The sequence below is a fragment of the Aotus nancymaae genome, unplaced genomic scaffold, assembly GCF_030222135.1.
Source record: "Aotus nancymaae isolate 86718 unplaced genomic scaffold, 86718_ANA_hifiasm-v0.15.2.pri h1tg000011l, whole genome shotgun sequence".
Taxonomy (NCBI): domain Eukaryota; kingdom Metazoa; phylum Chordata; class Mammalia; order Primates; family Aotidae; genus Aotus; species Aotus nancymaae.
The window spans coordinates 77,767,757-77,788,475 of record NW_026988422.1 but is presented as its reverse complement, the minus strand read 5'-3'; the positions used below and the strand labels follow the sequence as shown (position 1 = coordinate 77,788,475).

General features: G+C 43.9%; 1 protein-coding gene across 1 annotated transcript; it reads left to right on the top strand.

The window, feature by feature from the left end:
• Positions 1-7,934: 7,934 nt before the first annotated feature.
• On the top strand, positions 7,935-20,368 carry SERPINA11 (serpin family A member 11). Its single transcript, XM_012458260.3, has 5 exons — positions 7,935-8,025; positions 12,300-12,945; positions 14,464-14,737; positions 17,710-17,857; positions 19,950-20,368. Exons 2-5 carry the CDS (start codon positions 12,303-12,305, stop codon positions 20,151-20,153), a joined length of 1,269 nt encoding a protein of 422 aa, XP_012313683.1. The 5' UTR covers positions 7,935-8,025; positions 12,300-12,302; the 3' UTR covers positions 20,154-20,368.
• The last annotated feature ends 351 nt before the right edge of the window (positions 20,369-20,719 follow it).

The window sequence follows — 20,719 nt, the reverse complement described above, 5'->3', positions numbered from 1 at the left end:
GAGTGGTTAGGTGGGACGTCCCTACTGGGCACGAAGTAAAGTACATAGGTTGGGGCTTGTGGTTGGAGGGTTTGTAAAATGATTCTTGCATGCCCACGAAAACACAGAGAGGGCATGGACATAATCAACTGTGGCCATTAGTTTGGCCCATCATTTCAAGATGCAAAATCATCAGTCACAGAATCTCAAGCATGAATATTACCGCATCATATGAAAGTTTCACTCAAGCAGGAGTGGCAAATACAGACCCATGGGCACCCACACTTCCACCCCATTTAGAGAATCGGGTTCAGCCTCCTGAGACTTTATGTTTTACAAATGCCTTGATTGGAACCACTGTGCAAACCTCAGTGACTTTCCATGTTTGGATAAGCTTTACTTGTACTATTCAATAATTCTACTTTTCAACAATATTGTTTTATTGTTTTTAACTATAAATAAGATGCATGCTCTTTATAAGAAATTTGGAGAATACAAAAATCTACAAAAAAGAATTTAAAGTCACCTTAATTTCATCATCAAGAGATTCTCTCATAAATAAATACTCATTTAATTCTAAGCTGGTTCCAGACACTTGGGAGAATGGATGATTGTAAGCCAATGATTCCACTTCACATGTTTCTCAAAGTAGCAAGAGGAAAGATTTTTTTCTGTTTGTGGAATTTCCTTCCAATTTTTTTTTTGTCACCCAGGTTGGAGTGCAGTGGCACAATCTCAGTTCACTGCAACCTTCTCTGCCCTCCAGATTCAAGGGATTCTCCTACCTCAGCCTCCCAAGTAGCTGGGATTACAGGTGCTTGCCACCACATCTGGCTAATTCTTGTATTTTCAGTATAGATGGGATTTCACCATGTTGGCCAGGCTGGTCACGAACTCCTCGAGTGACTCACCTGAGTTGGCCTCCCAAAGTGCTGGGATTACAGGCATTTGCCACCGGGCCCAGCCCCTTCCAATCTGTTTATCCATACACAGATTATATTTTATTTGAAGTATCAGCACAATACTGGAATGGTTTGGTGTGGTGGTGAAGGCTTGGACTGGGGGATGGGATCCAAGTTCTGAGTATGGCCCCATCCCACCGCTTAATGAGCAAGTTACTTAACCTCATAGAGCCTCAGTTTCCCATCTATAAAGTAGGGATGACTGCCTCCCTCGCATTCTTGTGGTGAGGGTGACCAATAAAGAACACAGCCTAAAAGAAAAAATAGCGGGGAGAAGTGGCAGACAGAAGACAAGACTAGATTGCATCTCCCACTTGGACAGAGCAGTGTGTGGAGACTCACATCTTGAACTTTTGCTCCAGAACTTCTCCAGTAATAAACCGGGAAAGCCGAGAGAACCACAGACCCTCTGAAGGAAGCAGGTTGCTCCTGCAGGACCCAAGAGACAGTCCAAGGGCACTTGTGAGTGCCCAAGGTGTGAAAGTGGGAAAGGGGAATTGTCCACCACCAAACACATACCCTCACTGGGGCACCTGAAGGTCTAGATCACAGAAGAAGGATCTGACCTTACCTGGAGCTGAGTCAATTTAGAAAGCCAAGCAAAATACAGGTAGAGGAAGCAGCAGGAAAAGCCCTGTGGGTTACCCTTGGAAAGCTATTTCAGACTTTTCTCACAGGTGTTCTCGGGGAAGGCTGACAGAGGTACTAGGAAGAGACCACAGGGAGAAGGAAACCTCCAGCTGAACTTGTTAACAATTTCAACTGAACAGGAAGTCTTCTGGCCAGAACTCAAGGGAGGGCGTGAATCTGGTGTGCAGACTCCACAGGCTGGGAGGTGTGAAAGCCCTACTTGTTCTCACAGGTGGGAAGCTGGTAGCCTGGGGCAAGTTCTCAGCCCTTCTCACCCACTGCCTGTAAACAAACTTGGTGCTGTTTGGGAAGCCATGGTGGGAGTGAGACCAGTCTTTTTGGTTGCATGAAATCTGGGTGAGGCCTATAACTTCCAGCTTTCCCCCACTTCCCTGACAACCTGCATGGCACAGCAGAGTCAGCCATAACCCTCCTGGGAACAGCTCCATTGACCTGGGAACCATACCTCCATCTCCCACGCAGCCACAGCAAACCCTGCTCAAGGAGAGTCTGAGCTCAGACACACATAGCCCCATGATGATCCTTCCTACCTACTCTGGTAGCTGAAGACAAAGGGCATATACTCTTGGGAATTCTAGGGCCCTACTCACAGCCTGATCCTCCCTATACTACCACAGCTGATACTCTCTCAAAAACCAGCACAAAAACGGTGCATTAAACAACCAAAACTAAGGATCCTCACAGAGTCCATTTCACCCCCCAACCCTGCCATCTCTACCAGAGCAGGTGTTGGTATCCATGGCTAAGAGACCTGCAGATGGACTCTGTGCAGACAACCCCCAGCACCAGCCTAAAGTCTGGTAGACCTGCTGAGTGGCTAGATCCAGAAGAGAGATAATCACTATAGCTCAGCTCTCAGAAAGCCACATCCCTAGGAAAAGGGGGAGGGTACTACATCAAGGGAGCACCCCATGGGACAAAGGAATCTGAACAGCAGCCTTGAGCCCTAGATCTTCCCTCTGATGTAGACTGTCCAAATGAAGAGGAACCAGAAAAACAATTCTGGTAACATGACAAAACAAGGTTTTTTAACACCCTCAAAAAATCACACTAGTTCACTACCAAACCAAGAAGAAATCCCTGATTTACCCGAAAAAAATAATTCAGAAGGTCAGTTATTAAGCTAATCAAGGAGGCACCAGAGAAAAGTGAAGTCCAATTTAAGGAAATTAGAAAAAAAAAAAAAAAGGATATAAGAAACGAGGGTAGAAATCTTCAGTGAAATGAATAGCATAAATAAAAAACTATCAACTCTTTAGGAAATAAAAGAGAGCAAGGAGAGAAGTGCAAAATATTCTGGAAAGTCTCAGCAATAGAATCGAAGAAGCAGAAGAAAGAACTTCAGAGCTCAAAGACAAAGTTTTCAAGTGAACCCAATTCAACAAAGACAAAGAAAAAAGATTAAGAAGAAATGACCAAAGGCTCCAAGAAGTTTGAGATTATGTTAAGTGACAAAACTTAAGAATAAGTGGCATTTCTGAGGAAGAAAAGAAATCTAAAACTTTGGAAAACATATTTGGGGAAATAATTGAGGAAAACTTCCCTGACCTTGCTAGAGACCTAGACATCCAAATATAAGATGTTCAAAGAACACCTGGGAAATTCATCACAAAAAGATCATCACCTAGGCATATTATTATCAGGTTATCTAAAGTCAAGATGAAGAAAAGAATCTTAAGAGCTGTGAGACAAAATCATCAGGTAACATGTAAAGGAAAACCTATCAGATTAACAGCAGATTTCTCAGCAGAAACCCTGCAGGCTGGAAGGGATTGGAACTCTGTCTTCAATCTCCTTAAACAAAACAATTATCGGCCAAGTGAAATTGGCTGACAGTTTGTATCCAGCGAAACTAAGCTTCGTGAATAAAGGAAAGATACAGCCTTTTTCAGACAAATGCTGAGAGAATTCACCAATACCAAGCCAGCACTACAAGAACTGCTAAAAGGAGCTCTAAATCTTGAAACAATCCTGGAAACACATAAAAACAGACCCTATTTAAAGAATACATTTCACAGGACCTATAAAACAAAAATAGAATTTAAAAAAAACAAGGTATACAGGCAACAAATAGCATGATGAATGGAATACTACACATCTCAATACTAATGTTAAATGGAAATGGCCTAAATGCTCCAGTTAAAATATATATAGAATGGCAGAATGGATAAGAATTCACCTACTAAGTATCTGCTCCCTTCAAGAGACTCACCTAACACATAAGGACTCACATAAACTTAAGGTAAAGGAGTGGAAATAGACGTTCTATGCAAATAGACACTTAAAGTGAGCAGGAGTTGCTATTCTTAGACAAAACAAACTTTAAAGCAACAACAATTAAAAAAGATAAAGAGGGGCATTATATAATGATAAAAGGCCTTGTCCAACAGGAAAATATCACAATCCTAAATATATATGCACCCCACACTGGAGCTCCCAAATTTATAAAGCAGTTACTACTAGACCTAATAAATGAGATAGACAGCAACACAATAATAGTGAGGGACTTCAATTTTCCACTAACAGCACTACACAGGTCATCAAGAGAGAAAATCAACAAAAAAATTGATTTAAAACATATCCATTTTTTAAAACAAATGGACTTAACAGATATTTACAGAACATTCTACCCAACAAGCACAGAATATACATTCTGTTTATCAGTACATGGAATTTTCTCCAAGATAGACCATATGATAGGCCACAAAACAAGTCTCAATAAATTTAAGAAAATTGAAATTATATAAAGTACTCTCTTAAACCACAGTGGAATAAAACTGGAAATCAACTCTAAAAGGAACCTTCAAAACCATGCAAATACATGAAAATGAAATAACCTGCTCCTGAAAAATCAGTGGATCAACAATAAAATCAGGATGGAAATTTAAAAATTCTTTGAACTGAACTATAATAGTGACACAACCTATCAAAACTTCTGGGATACAGCAAAGGTAGTGCTAAGAGGAAAGTTCATAGCCCTAAATGCCTACATCAAAAAGTCTGAAAGAGCACAAATAATCTAAGGTCACACCTCAAGGAACGAGGGAAACAAGAACAAAGCGAGCCAAAACCCAGCAGAAACAAAGGAAATTACCAAGGTCAGAACAGAACTGAATGAAATTGAAACAACAACAAAAGTACAAAAGATAAATGAGACAAAAAGCTGGTTCTTTGAAAAGATACATAAAAATAATATACCATTATCAAGAATAACCAAGAAGAGAGAAAATCCAAATAAGCTCAATTAGAAATGAAATGAAAGATATTACAACTGACACCACAGAAATACAAAAGATCATTCAAGGCTATGATGAACACCTTTATGTGCATAACCTAGAAGACCTAGAGGAGATGGACAAATTCCTGGAAAGATACAACCATCCTAGCTTGAATCAGGAAGAATTAGCTACCCTGAACAGAAAAATAACAAGCAGTGAGATTGAAATGGTAACTTTAAAAATTACTGACCAAAAAAAGTTCAGGACCAGATGGATTCACAGCTGAACTCTACCAGACATTTAAAGAAGAATTCATACCAATCCTATTGACACTATTTCACAAGATAAAGAGGGAATTCTCCCTAAATCATTCTATAAAGCCAGTATCACCCTAATGCCAAAACCAGGAAAGGACATAACAACAACAAAACAAAACTACAGACCTATATTCCTGATGAACATAGATGCAAAAATTCTTAACAAAATGCCAGCTAACTGAATCCAACAGCATATTAAAAAGATAATTCACCATAATCAAGTGGATTTCATGCCAGGGATGCAGGGATGGTTGTCACTAAATGTGATATACCACATACACAGAATTAAAAACAAAAATCATATGATCATTTTAATAAATGCAGGAAAAGCATTTGACAAAATCCAACATCGCTTTGTCATTAAAACCCTGAGCAAAATCCGCACATGAGGGACATTCCTTAATGTAATAAAAGCTGTCTATGACAAACCTACAGCCAACATAATACTGAATAGGGAAAAAAGTTGAAAGCACTCCCTCTGAGAACAAGACAAGGATGCCCACTCTCACCACTTCTATTCAACACAGTACTGGAAGTCCTTGCCAGAGCAATCACACAAGAGAAAGAAAGGGCATTTATATCTGGTAAGAGGAAGTCAAACTGTCACTGTTTGTTGATGATATGATCGTATACCTAGAAAACCCTAAAGATTCCTCCAAAAATCTTCTAGAACTGATTAATTCAGCAAAGTTTCAGGATACAAAATTTACATACACAAATCAGTAACTCTGCTATACGCCAACAGTGACCAAGCTGAGAATCAAGTCAAGAACTCAACCTCTTCTAAAATAGTTACAAAAACATAAAATATTTAGGAATATACCCAACCAAGGAAGTGAAAAATCTCTACAAAGAAAACTACAAAACACTGCTGAAAAAATAATCACACAAACAAACGGAAACACATCCCATGCTCATAGATGGGTGGAATCAATATTGTGGAAAATGACCATATCACAAAAAGCAATCTACAAATTCATGCAATTCCCATCAAAATACCACCATCATTCTTCACAGAACTGAAAAAAAAAACCTAATACTAAAATTCATATGAAACTGAAAAAGAGCCTACATAGCCAAAGCCAGACTAAGCAAAAAGAACAAATCTTGAGGCATCACATTATCTGATTTCAAACTATACTACAAGGCCATAGTGACCTAAACAGCCTGGTACTGGTATAAAAATAGGCACATAGACCAATGGAACAGAATAGAGAACCTAGAAATAAACTCAAATACTTACAGCAAACTGATCATCAACAAAGCAAACAAAAATATAAAGTGGGGAAGAGGCACCCTCTTCAACAAATGGTGCTGGGATAATTGGCTAGTCACAAGTAGGAAAATGAAACGGTATCCTCATCTCTCACCTTGTACAAAAACCAACTCAAGATGGATCAAGGACTTAAATCTAATATCTGAAACTATAAAAATTCTAGAAGATAACATTGGAAAAACTCATCTAGACATTGGCTTAGGCAAGGATTTCAAGACCAAGAACCCAAAAGCAAATGCAATAAAAACAAAGATAAATAGGTGGGACTTAGTTAAACTAAAGAGTTTTTGCACAGCAAAAGGAACAATCAGCAGAGTAAACAGACAACCCACAGAGTGGGAGAAAATCTTCACAATCTTTACATCTGATGAAGGACTAATATGCAGAATCTACAAAGAACGCTAGAAATTAGCAAGGAGAAAAACAAACAATTCCATCAAAAAGTGGGCTAAGGACATGAATAGGCAATTCTCAAAAGAAGATACACAAATGGCCAACAAACGTGAAAAAATGTTCAACATCACTAATGATCAGGGAAATGCAAATCAAAACCACAATGTGATATCACCTTACTCCTGAAGGAAGAGCCATAATCAAAAAATAAAAATAATAATAGATGTTGGCATGGATGTGGTGAAAGGGAGCATTTCCGTACTGCTGGTGGGAATGTAAACTAGTACAACCACTATGGAAAACAGCATGGAGATTAAGGAACTAAAAGTAGAACTACCATTTGATCCAGCAATCCCACTACTGGGTATCTACCCAGAGGAAAAGAAGTCATTATACCAAAAAGACAAACTGTTTATAGCAGCACAATTTGCAATTGCAAAATCGTGGAACCAACCCAAATGCCCATCAATAAATGACTGGATAAACTGTGGTGTGTGTGTGTATATATATATATATATATATATATATATATATATATATATATGAATGCTACTCATCCATAAAAAGGAATGAATTTATTGCATTCCCAGCAATCTGGGTGGAACTTGGGACTATTATTCTAAGTGAAGTAACTCAGAAATGAAAAACCAAACATTGTATTCTCACTCATAAGTGAGAGCTAAGCTATGAGGATAGAAAGACATAAGAATGATACAACGGACTTCAGGGACTCGGGAGAAAGAGTGTGCAGCGGGTGAAGATTAAAAGACTGCATACCAGGTTCAGTGTATACTGTTTGGGTGATGTGTGCATCCAAATCTCACAAATCACCACTAACGAACTTATCCATGTAACCAAATACCACCTGTTCCCCCAAAACCTATCAAAATAAAAAATTTTAAAAAGAAAAAGAATACAGCTTGGGTCACATAAGCACGGATACAGGCATCAGCAGCAACCACGCCACCACCCACTCCTAGCATCAGAATATTCTTAAACTGAGCCTTGGCTTAAGTCATAATCCAGCATTTGTTTGTGGGACAGGCAGCCAGGGCAGATACTTTGGGGAAAAAAAGAGCCTTCCTGTTTGCTGTGCATCGTCTTCATACCAGTTCCCAGATGACCTGACAAATATTGACCAGGTTGCTGCAATCTTCAAACACCATTTTCCTGTGGGTAGACGTGATGCAGTGCTGAAGACCCGGGTCCCCGCTCAGTGAATTTGCTCTGTGAGTACTGTGCCTGTGCCTAAAATGAGGGCAGGGGCAGCAGCTGCCTCCCTCCCTTCTCTCTCTCTCTCTCTCTCTCTCTCTCTCTCTCTCTCTGTGTCTCTCTGTCTCTGTCTCTCTCTCTCTTTCTCTCTGTTTCTCTCTTTCTCTTTCTCGCTCTCTCTCTCTGTGCATGCGTGTGTGTGTGTGCGTGTGTGTGTGCGTGCATGTTCCTGGCTTTGGTGGTAGGGATGGGAGAAGTAAGTCCCTGAAGAAGAAATACAACCATGTACTCCCTCTGAGTCTTAAAAGAAGGGCTTCAGGTTTTCAATCATCTTTTAGGGAAAACTTGGCCCCTAAGAATTTTGAGAGAAGAACCCCAAATATTCCTGGCATTAGACAAGAAAACGAAACAATACAACCTAACGCACAATGACAATGATGCTACAGCAGATTTACTAGGAGCTTCCCTGTGAAAAGGGTGCTTAGGAGCTCTGCTCTGGAATCTGAGTCTTGCTCCTGCTCTCACCAGCTGGCTTGTCGTAACCCTGCGTCAGTTGTCCCCTGTGTACAGTAGGGCTGACAAACCCTGTGCTTTGAGGTTTTCCTAAGGATTAAATTCAATAAGACAAAGCAAGTGTTTCTCAAAAAGGATGCCACTGGTATTTGGGCAGGACCACTCTTCACTGAATGAGACTGTTCTGAAAGCTTTCGGGAGCCCAGGCTGCTCCCCAACTAATCTCCAGCAGCACCCCTCCTCCAGGTATTGAGCTGACCCAAAAAGTCACCCCTACCTCCTTTATATACGCCCCTCCCCCTACCTTTGTCAGGAGCCAGTGTTACAATGCATGTAATATCCCCATCACTTCATAAACCCTTAGTAAGTGAAAATATTGTACTTTATGAATATAGTTCTTAATTTTCCCCTGGGATCTTTCTGGAGGAATTAAGAAAAGAATTGGGCATTATTACCCCCAGGCTTGGTAGACAGGGAAGAAAACTACCACTGAGTACTTTAGACATGCCGAGAGCTTTGTACATTAACTGTCGTATAATCCTGAAATGGCCCCACACCTGGGAGGTGGGCAATATCATTTACATTTTGCAAACGGAGACACTGATTTCAGAGACTTGCTTTTGCACAGTACCAGGCAGCGAGTTACTGCACAGCCTTGATTCCAAGGCCCCCTCATTTACAATTCAATCCTCTTTGGGAAATAGGTCCTTTGAAGTCAGGGAGTCCTTGGGGTGCGGTGGGGTAGAAAATGGTGCTGAGTTCAGTGGGATAGAAAGAATAAACCAGAAATAGTTTCATCAGTCGCTTTATTTTACGCAGGGGGAGAACAATTTTTAAATTGTTTTGCATCTTCCAAATTTTCCATCAAAAGAAAATCTGAAGTGTGTGGAAGCTGTCATTAAGCAAGCCCACACTGAGCTGTGCTGGAGGAAGGGAGGAATTAGCCTTGGGGCGTGCTCACAGTACTTTGACCAGCAAAAGCATTTCAACATAGCAGATAATGAGAGCACATGCGTCCCTCCCTGACACCTGGCCTTTGTGGTTTGGCAGGTTATTTAGGGCACCAGGGGCTATAAACCATTTGCAAAAATATAATCTCTCTTGCACTGTCACAGCATTTGCAATTGATCCAGAAGTCACTGGTTTGGGCAAAAAATTATTAAAGGTGCCAGTTAAGACACAAATGTCATCAGGACAAACTAATGAGAAGTGATAAGGGTAGTCAGCAGTGCAGAGCTGCTGTGCAATGAACGGAACAATGGAAGGGTTGGATTTGAAGGGAGAAGAGAAGGCTGCCTTCCTTACTGAGGACATCAAGGTTTGGGAGGGCCCCAGCAGCTGTGTGGTAGTGAGTCTTCTGCCAGAACCTGAGGATGCGTGCAGAGTGGGTGGGGGATGGGACTGAAAGGGAAAGGAGAGCATGGAACACAGGGCAGAGTGAGTAGAGACAACATGGTTTGCACTGCAATCTCCCCTCCAGCTCAGGCTGCATCCCCTGCCCTAAAACAAGGGATCTTCCTGCTCCTGTACCACTTCGATCCCCTGGTAGTGGACTAAAGGATCTTTTGGCACATTTTACAACTTAAAGCACAAGAGATATCACATTAGTTTGCAAGGGCTATCTTAATAAATACCACACGCTGGGCAGCTTCAACAACAGAAAGCTTTGGCTCACAGTTCTGGAGGCTAGAAGTGCAAGAACAAGGTTGGCAGGCTTGGTGCCTTCTGAGGCTGTGGGGGAGAATCCACTCCAGGCCCCTTTCCTAGCTCTGCCTGTCTCCTAGTTTGCTGGCCATCTTTCACGCTCCTTGGCTTGTAGAAGCATCACTGATCTCTGCCTTCATCCTCACACAGCATTCTCCCTGTGTGCTGTCCGTGTCCACATTTCTCCTTCTTGTAAGGACACCAGTCATATTGAATTAGGAGCCTGCGCTAATGGCCTCATCTTAACCAATTACATCTTCAGTGACCCTATTTCCAAAAAAGATCATATCTGGAGATACTAGGTGTCAAGACTTCAGCATATGAATTTCGGGCAGGTACAATTCAGCCCATAACAGATATTATCCCCACAACACTGCAGCAATAAAAAAAAATAGAGGTTTCAACCTCTGCATGTGACAAGAGGCATCCCAGATATCAGAGGCTGGACAAAGACAGGGAGACAGAGTTGATCTCTCTCGGCGCTCCTCTAGGCTCCATCAATCCTGCTGTTTTGCTGTCCCTTCTGGGCTGTCCTCACCCGCAAGTCCAGGTGGCCGATCTTCACATCCACCCACCAGTTAATGAATGACTGGAAAGGTGGATGGCATTCTTCTCACTCTTGGGGCCTGACGGAGGCTTTACACGTCATCCTTTCCCTTCCAGTGGGCGGGATCATTGTCAATAGCCATGCTGGATGTGAGGGAGGCCTAGCATCACTGGCAGCATGGCCAGGACATTGGCTCCAAGCATGTTGTTCTCAATTTGTCATCACATGTATATTCGCTTATTTAGCTATTGAGTGTCACCTAAGCTAGTGTCAATTAAACCCTAAATTCTAGGAAATCTGAAATTTTCTTTACTTCTTTCCCCCACTAAATACTGAGGACCTAGTGCAGCTCTTGGACCGGGCAGATCCTTGAAAGTTAATGAATGATTGAAAGAATGACTGGAAAGAAGAAAGAAAAAGGAAGGAAGGGAGGAAGGGAAGAAAAGAGTGATGGAGGCTAGACTATGGAAGTTGTTCTGTTGTGGTTGTTGTTGTGTTGTTTTGTTTTGTTTGTATGTTTGTTTGTTGGGTTTTTTTTTTTTTGAGACAGAATTTCACTCTTGTTGCCCAGGCTGGAGTGCAGCAGTGCAATCTCGACTCACTGCAACCTCTGCCTCCCAGGTTCAAGTGATTCTCCTGCTTCAGCCTCCCGAGTAGTGGAACTACATCCATGTGCCCCCACGACTGGCTAATTTGTGTGTGTGTGTGTGTGTGTGTGTGTGTGTTTTTAGTAGAGATAGAGTTTCACCATGTTGGCCAAGATGATCTCGATCTCTTGGCCTCATGATCCGCCCACCTTGGCCTCCCAAAGTGCCGGGATTACAGGCATGAGCCACCGCGCCTGGCCTTGTTGTTGTTTTTAAAACAGGTTCTCACTCTGTTGTCTAGGCTGGAGTGCAGTGATGTGATCACAGCTCACTGCAGCCTCGACTTCCCAGGCGCAAGCGATTCTGTCACCTCAGCCTCCAGAGTAACTGGGACTACAGGCACACGCCACCACATCCAGCCAATTTTTAAAAGTTTCTTTTAGAGGGGAGGTCTCCCTATGTTGCCCAACCTGGTCTCAAACTCCTTGATTCAAGCGAGGCAGAGTTGATCTCTCTCCCCTCTCCTCTAGGCTCCATCAATCCTGCTGCTTTGCTGTCCCTTCTGGGCTGTCCTCAGCCTCCCGAGTGCTGACATTACAGGTGTGAGCCACCAAGCCTGGCCGGGAGTTGCTGTTGCTGTTGTTGTTGTTATTGTTGTTGTTTTATAGCCCAGAAACTTTCACTGAACAAAATCTTAGAACAAAATCTTAGAAACCTATATGCAAAGCAGATAAAGGGTTGCTACCTTCACTGAAGCCCTGGAGGAGAGTGTCCAGAATCCTAATCACAGAATCCTAATCATCCGTGGCCTTGTCTTCCGCAGGGCTCCTCATGGCAGCCCTATGGGGCACAGTGTGAAGGTGGGATTTGTTGTGTAAGCAATAGAGAATCCTGACGTTATTTATGAAGAAAAGTAACATGTTCACCTTCTTGTTTTCAGAGAATGGGGCCAGCTTGGCTTTGGCTGCTGGGAGCAGGGATCCTGGCCTCTGTCCACTGTCAGCCCCTTCCTGCCCATGGAGATAAAAGTCTGCAGGGGCCTCAACCTCCCAGGCATCAGCTCTCAGAGCCAGCCCCCGCCTACCACAGAATCGCACCCACCATTACCAATTTTGCTTTGCGTTTGTATAAAAAGCTGGCAGCAAACACCTCCGGAAACATCATCTTCTCGCCGGTGAGCATCTCTACCACCCTGGCCCTGCTCTCTCTTGGGGCCCAAGCTGACACCTCAGCTCTGATCCTGGAGGGCCTAGGATTCAACCTCACAGAAACCCCAGAAGCGGACATCCACCAGGGCTTCCAGAGCCTCCTCCACACCCTTGCCCTGCCCAGCCCCAAACTCGAACTAAAAGTAGGAAACTCCCTGTTCCTAGACAAGCGACTAAAGCCTCAGCAGCACTATTTGGACACCATCAAGGAGCTTTATGGAGCTTTTGCTTTTTCTGCCAACTTCACAGATTCTGTTACAACTGAGAGGCAGATTAATGACTATGTGAGAAGGCAAACATACGGGCAAGTCGTGGACTGCCTCCCGGAGTTCAGCCAGGACGTGCTCATGGTTCTCGCCAATTACATCTTCTTCAAAGGTGAGGCTCGCTCAGACAGAATTATTGCCACCTCCTCTGCATGTAAATGCTCTTACAGCAGACAGCTAGCCAACAGGTTCTTTGCTAACCACTTGGGGAAATCGATGAATAAGATAGGGCTTTCCCACCCTTGCGTAGCCACGGTCCACGTGGGTTGGAAATAAGTACAGATGCAAAATAACTCAGTGGGATGGTGATGCTCTCCTTGCGTAGGCATAGGTGCCACAGAGTTCTCAAAAGAGACACCCATCCAGACTTGGGAAGCTTCCTGGAAAAATAGCCACTCAAGCTAAGATATGAGAGTGAGTTGTATTTACTCAGGTGAAAAAGCTTGGGTGGGGTGGGGCAAAGAGGGTTCATGATGAAAAAAAACAGCATATCTAAAGGTCCAGGGAAAAGAGATACCATTGCATTTTCAAATAACTGAAACAAATTTAGTTGGAATCGGACATCAAACACAATAGCAGAATAATAGAAAGAAGCTAAGCTTTGCGCTGTAGAGGGAAACAGGACCACGTTGAGGGTTTCCAACTTTATTCAGGGAACCTTAGAATTGCCAGAGAGTTTACGTGTGAAGTGATAGGATCATATATGTTTTAGGAAGATCAAACTGGCTGCAATTTGGAAGGTGGCTTGGAAGGGAGGAAGAGTGGGAAAGGAGACAAGTTGGGAGGTTCTCAAAGTGGTCCAAAGTAAGTATGATGGTGGCCTTGAAAATAATATTGTGGTTTTGGAGGTAGAATCTGCAATACATGGTCATTGACTGGGTGTGGGTATGTAGGACAGGATGGCCCAGTTCTGTTATCAAGACTAGTGTTTGTGGGGACAGATTTATAAGAAGAGAGAAGATGCCACACGTGTGAACGTAACGATGACCCCAGCATTCTTCATTTCTAACTACCTCTTAATGGGCTTTTGCTAATGCACGACATTTTATTAATTGAATTCTTTTTCCTTTTTCAGTTTGAAGATTAGGGAGTTGGGGTGTGTGGGTGAAGGAAGAAGCTCTCGAGCTTCTCTGTAGAAGGTTGTTGTCTAGAGGTAGTTTGGTTGAGAAGGATTAATTCAATGTTTGCAAGCAACCTGAGCTATGCAGTCAGTCATCCAAGCTCTGCAAATTAGTATGTGTAAATAAATTCACAAAGACTCAGTTTGATCATCCCTAATATGGGAATAATAATACTTATTTTTATTAATTTTTATGACAATTTCAAGAGATAATATCTAACACATGGAAGGCGCTTAGTAGATGGAAAAATAGCTTTTGGCTTCTTAGAAGCTAAGTTCCTCTGAAATGGAACAAATCATAGGCTGTTAGTGCTCGAACACTGGTGACTTGTCCTAGAAGCTGAGCCAGGCCTAAATTCTAGTCTCCTGGCTCTGTATCCATTCCACTTTTTTGCCTTATACTTGCATAGCCAAGAGGAAGTCACCAAACCAGTGTGGTTTTGTGTGTGTCTACCCAGAGTTGCTCTCTTCAAAAGAGTTCTCATGGCCTTATGGGTTTTGTGTCCTAAGCCAAGTGGAAGCACCCTTTTAGTCGCTACCAGATCCAGAAGCATGAAAGTTTCTTCGTGAATGAGAGAACCTCTCTCCAGGTGTCCATGATGCACCAAAAGGAAATGCACAGATTCCTCTATGACCAGGAATTGGCTTGCACCGTCCTCCAGATTGAATACACTGGAAATGCCCTGGCCCTGCTGGTCCTCCCTGACCCAGGGAAAATGAAGCAGGTGGAGGCCGCTCTGCAGCCAGAGACCCTGAGAAAATGGGGCCAATTGTTCCTGCCCAGGTAAGAGTCACAGCAGAAGGACACTGGCTGACTTTGCTTAAGAACTCTGACAGGTATTGATCAACTTCAGCTGCAAAAGCCCAACGTCTCGATTAGGGTCACTGTCTTGTCCTTTACTAACTGTGTGACCTTGGCAATTTTCTCACCTCTTCTGGGCCTCTACTGTAAAACTAAGGGCATGATACCTGCCTCATTGGGTTGCTCAGAGGATTCATTAAGAGAACATAGACTGGTACATGGAGCACAAGAAGTGCTCACCAGGCACTGACTGTTATTATACCTTCCTGGTGTCTGTCTGGTCCCCATCGCCTTTCCTCTTGCTTTCCTCTCTCCCCTCATAACAATTTACTACCAGAAGGTGGTTAAGTGCAGCTAAAAAATCAGATCAAAGACGGTTAAGAATAATCATGACCAGCTGCAGCAGCTCACACCTATAATCCCAGTGCTTTGGGAGGCCAAGGTGGGAGGATTGCTTGAGGCCAGGAGTTTGAAACCAGTTTGGGCAACATAGCAAGACCCTGCCTCTACACAAAATGAAAAAAAGAAAAAAAAAATAGCCAGGCATGTCGGTCCATGCCTATAGTCCCAATCACCCAGGAGGCCGAGGCAAGAGGATCACCTGAGCCCAGGAATTCGAGGTGATAGTGAGCTATGATTGTGCCACTGCACTCCAGTCTGGGCAACAAAGCCAGATCCTATCTCTAATCAAAAATTATCCCTATCATTATATTGTTAAAGGGTGCTTCTGTTTTAATTAAAACATATTTAAAAATTAAATCTTAAGAACACTGGAAACATTAAAGTTCCTATTTTATGTGATCTCTAGACTATTTCCCATCTCACTTGCTTTTTGGTTTGTAGTTTTATCACAGCAACTTCAGCTTTTCCTAGTTTCCCTAGACCCCCTTCACCAGCTAACACCTTCCTGGGGGTGCATCTTCTTTTGTGAGGTACTCTGAGATGAAATCTGGTACTGAGTTCTAGTTATTCCTTGCTGTCTAACAAGCCACCCCAAAACTGAATGACTTGAGACAATCACTTCCTTGGTTCTGTGGGTTAACTGGGCTCAGCTGGGAAGTTTTCTTGTGTTGAGGTAGATGGTAGCTGGAGCTGAAGTCACTGAACTCTCTTCACTCGTGTGCCTGGTGCCTGTGCTGGGCTGGCTGTAAGAGACTAAGGCTGGGAGGCATCTCTCTCTCTCTGCATGTAGTGTCTCCATGAGGTTAGCTCAGGTTCAGTAGCTCAGCATAGTTAATATTGGTATGTGGCAACTAGGGTCTCCAAGACAGAATACTTCTGTTAAGGTCTACACCCAGAAATCAGCACAGTGGCACTTCTGCCAGTTGCAGAGCCCACCCAGATTCAAGGGGAGGGTGCATAGATGCCACTTTTGATGGCCATCTTGAATCCACCACAACCTGGTAGGCACTAGCCACCCCACAAACTCACAGGTGGCTTCTCTCAGCACCCCATTCACACTGAGGTACCAGGGATAGAGAAGGCGTTTTGTGTTTGGGCAGAGATTAAAGCACCAAATAAGAGACACAGGCCAAGGGGAGAGGCCAGGATTTAAGGGGTTATTCCTGTTGTCTATGAAGCTACGTGGCTCTAGTCAGTTGCTAATTTCAGCCCCATAGTCCCTGGCTCCTTTGGGGTGACCCTTCTTCTTGCCCCCATCACAGAAGGAAGTGCCATAGACTCTTCTAGACTAGTAGATTTTCCCTCAGGGAGAGTTTGGTTTGACTTCTTCCCACTTGGACATTCTAAAAGCAAAACCGATCCAAGTTACTCCTCTAAATCTCAGATGTTCCTTATGCCAGAGACTTACAGTACCTTAGTAGCCATTTTTATGGGCTTTTAGATAAAAGAACGTTTATGGGCTTTTAGATATAAGATTCTGCCATGTTTCACTCCACTCAGATGTGAGGCAGGTTGGCACACCATTCATGTATGTATTCATTCACATGTTGAACACCCACTGTGTTTTGGGTTCTCTGTCAGACCCCTGCCCTACTAGACTCTGTTCCACCCCCCAACCCACTGACCTGGGGCTTCCCACCCAAGTACTACCTGTGGGAAACTTGTCAAGTAGCCCAAGATGTCCTCCCACTTCAACTAGGCATCGGACTCTCATATGGCCCAGAAGTCAAACTAGCCACAATTCTCTAACCTGAATTTGATTTTCTGAGGCAGAAGTGTTCAAGCTGATTATGAACTAGTCATGCTTTCCAGTGTCTGGGTAGCTGACAAACCATAATTAAAAAGATAAATAACACCAGAGGAAAAAGAGCAGAATTGCTGTGGGTCCAAAGAAATTTCTGAACTTAACCCAGGAAATGTGGCAATCAGATGGTAAAGATGCCCCAAACACAGGAGGGAGAGTTCGTTTGTGCCCTGCGCCCGACATACACCATCTCCCATAAAATCCTCACAACAGCCCCAAGGAGGGGGCATCACTTTGCCATTTAACACATGAGGAAGCTGAAGCGGACATGGGAGAGAGATGATGGCTGCTGTATTGGGGGATGCCAGGAGGGGGATTTAGGACATAGAACAAAAGCTGAGCCAACAGAACTTGCTGATTCATCAGATATGGAAGTGGGAAGATGCTGACAAGTATTTACCTTATATGGTCGTGATGTGGATTCCATCAGTTCAGCCTTGAAGAAACATTGCCAATATCTGACACCTAGAAAGCCCTCTATAAATGTGATGAGGATAAAAAAGACCTGTAGCTGTGCCTGGAGGCTTTTCAGATCCAGACACAAGATATTCCATGTGGTCCAAAGAGAAGGGAGCTGTGGGTATGGGTAGCAGAATGGTCCGTCATAGCAAATAGTGTCGTGGGAAGACTGATTGCCCCTTACACTGGGAACTGCCTCTCCCTCCCACAGCTCAGGTTGCCAACAGACAGGGCAAGAGCAGCATGTATAACAAGAGAGCACCATTTCTCTGTCTGATTCTCTCTCCAGTCTGTTGGATTTGCACTTGCCAAGGCTTTCGATTTCTGGAACATATAACCTGGAAGACATACTTCCCCAAATTGGTCTCATCAACATACTCAACTTAGAAGCTGACTTCTCAGGAGTCACTGGGCAGCTCAACAAAACCATCTCCAGGGTAAAGTGGTGAATGTGGATGTGTGTGGGCAGGTGGGGGCAGGGAGGAGGCTTCTCCTTTGGCATACAGGATATTTAAAAGTCAAGTTCCCTGTTCTTTTTCTTATGCAGACTATTTAACACCACAGTCTTTAAGGCATCTCTTGATGGACAGCTCCTTCTCTATCTCCCCTTCTCTAGGTCCCTTCTATTCTTCAGGGTTCTAAATAGAATCGGTGGTCATTTGGGGTCATCCATGGAGCCAGAATTTCCCCAGGTGTTGGATAGCTTTATTTTGATTCCTGATACCTCCTCCCAGGGCAGCAGTGAAACTCTATCTGCCTTTGTTATAGCTCTAGAGGGTAGTGAGGTATAAACTAGAGGTGCCTCAGTCAGCTTTGCTGCAGTAACAAAATATCCCGGAATCTCAGTGCCTTACTATAACAAATGCTTATTTCCTGGTCATACTGCCTGTCAGAAGCAGGTCACTACCTTCAGTCACGGGGCTGCTGCACATGTCTTCTCCCTTCCAGGATGTAGGTTAAAGAAGCCCCTATTTGGGGCAAAACATTTTCATGGCAGGGGGAAAGCAAAAGAAGATGTGTAAATGGCTCTAAATGCTTGCCCCACACACAGCCTGTGCCATAGGCACTCATGTGCCATCAGCTGAAGCTAGTCCCAAAGTCCAGATTGTCTCCCCCTCCAGGAGGCACTGCCAGTCTTGTGGAATAGTCAATGACTAATAACCCTCTAATGGGAAGGGAGGGTTTATATTTGGGAACAACAATGTATTTCTTCATGGAAAGGAAGACACAAAGGCCCTTCCCTGATCTTCAGCTGTCCTCTTTGTTTTAGGATAGAGTTGTGCATTACCATTTGAGGCCTTGTTAGGAACTTCATAAGGAAGTTATTCTGTTTTTTATTTGGAAAAGATCAGCTGAGGGGTGAAAGAGCCCCCAAGGCAATGGGGACATGGTCCTGTGTGCATGTACACACATGTGTGTGCATGTATGTGCAGGCATGCATGTGTTGTGCATGTGTGTTCAGGCATGCATATATGTGTGTGTGTGTGCAAGTTTGCATGTGTGCAGGCATGCATGTGTGTGTGTGTGCATGTGTGTGTTGGAGAGTTAACAAGAAGGGAAAAAAAGTAGTTTAGCTTTTTTTTTTGAGATGGAGTTTCTCTCTTATCGCCCAGGCTGGAGTGCAATGGTGCAATCTCGACTCACTGCAACCTCCTTCTCTCAGGTTCAAGTGATTCTCCTGCCTCAGCCTCCCAAGTAGCTGGGATTACAAGTGCCTGCCACCATGCCCAGCTAATTTTTTGTATTCTTAGTAGAGATGGGGTTTCATCCTGTTGGCCAGGCTGGTCTTGAATTCCTGACCTGAGATGATCTACCTGCCTCAGCCTCCTGAAGTGCTGGGATTACAGGCGAGAGCCACTGTGCCCAGCCTAGCTTTTTAAAGAATTTTTTTCACACTGACCTTAAATGCTAGATCTATCTTTTCACATAGCTTTTTCGTTCAATGAAAGGGATCATGAAGGCCAATGTTTTCTTCACTTTTTTCAAAGCCTCAAAATACTTTCTTCCTTGGAATTAGTGTGCAAATGAGGATTTAAAAAGGAAGTTTCTTGCACAGAGGCTGGTAGAAGGCTTGGCACATCAGACATGCTGAGCGCTTTCTGAACACTGTTGACTTAAGCTGAGTGAGCCATTTTATAGTTGAGAAAATCGAGGCTAGAGAGGTTACGTGGAGCTGATAGCAGAAATGACAACCAGGCTTGTGCCACAAGTACACCCAGGGCCTGGAGAGATGCTCCTGAAAGTTCCTGTTGGGTTTTGCAACCTGGTAGCTATTTAGCAGCCCTCTGGCTCAGGCTTTTTTGTCTCCCCATTAACGAGAGATGGGTGCTGTCAGTGTAAACCCTCAGGGTGGAAGGGGAACATAGAAAGAAGGGAGAGGTGGAATAAAGGCTGCAGTTTCTTCCTAGGATGGTAGGGCCTGAGAGGCCATAACGGGGTGACTCTCCGTCTCCTCATGCTGCAGAAGGCAGTGTCTTCCCCTTGAAGGCCCTCAAACTGATGCTGTCTCTGTCTCCTCTTGTCCTCTAGGTGTCACACAAGGCGATGGTGGGCATGAGTGAGAAGGGAACCGAGGCGGGGGCTGCTTCGGGCCTCCTCTCCCAGCCCCCATCTCTGAACGTCACTTCGGCCCCACATGCTCACTTCAACAGGCCTTTCCTCTTGCTCCTTTGGGAGGTGACCACCCAGAGCTTACTGTTCCTGGGAAAAGTTGTCAACCCAGTTGCAGGGTAACTGTGTTGGGAGGCCGGGGGGTATCTTACCTCACTCTGGACCAAACAGATTGGCCAGCACCAGCCTGCATCCCAGTGCTGCTATATGGGCCAGCTAATCAATGTGCCAAGATTCTAATAAAGTTGACCTTGGGTTTTGTGAATACTAAGAAGCAATGCTTACAAGGGAGGGCCAGCCTCTAGCCACTCACTTACAATTGTCTCAGATCCGGTGTTAGCTGTGCTTAGAAAGTTGGAGAACAACCCTCGTGTTATGGCCTCCCAGGATATGTCCTCCAGTGCTGCCACCATTGTAGATATTTGCTGAGCATCCGTTGGGTCCGGGTTATAGTAAGAAAGCTCAGAGGGAATCAGCAGGAGCAAGCGAGTCTCTCCCTTCACAGTGGCTGATATGGGCTGTACAGACAAGAGAGGTTGGCCTAAAATGTCTGATCTAGACATCAGGGCTAGATCCCCTCGATAGGAGGTTGGACCTGTGTCTGGGCTCCAAACTGCACTCCATGTAGAAAAGCAGGTATGCAGATGGGCCAGCATAATCATGGGTCAACCTAGAGGGAGGTCAAGTTC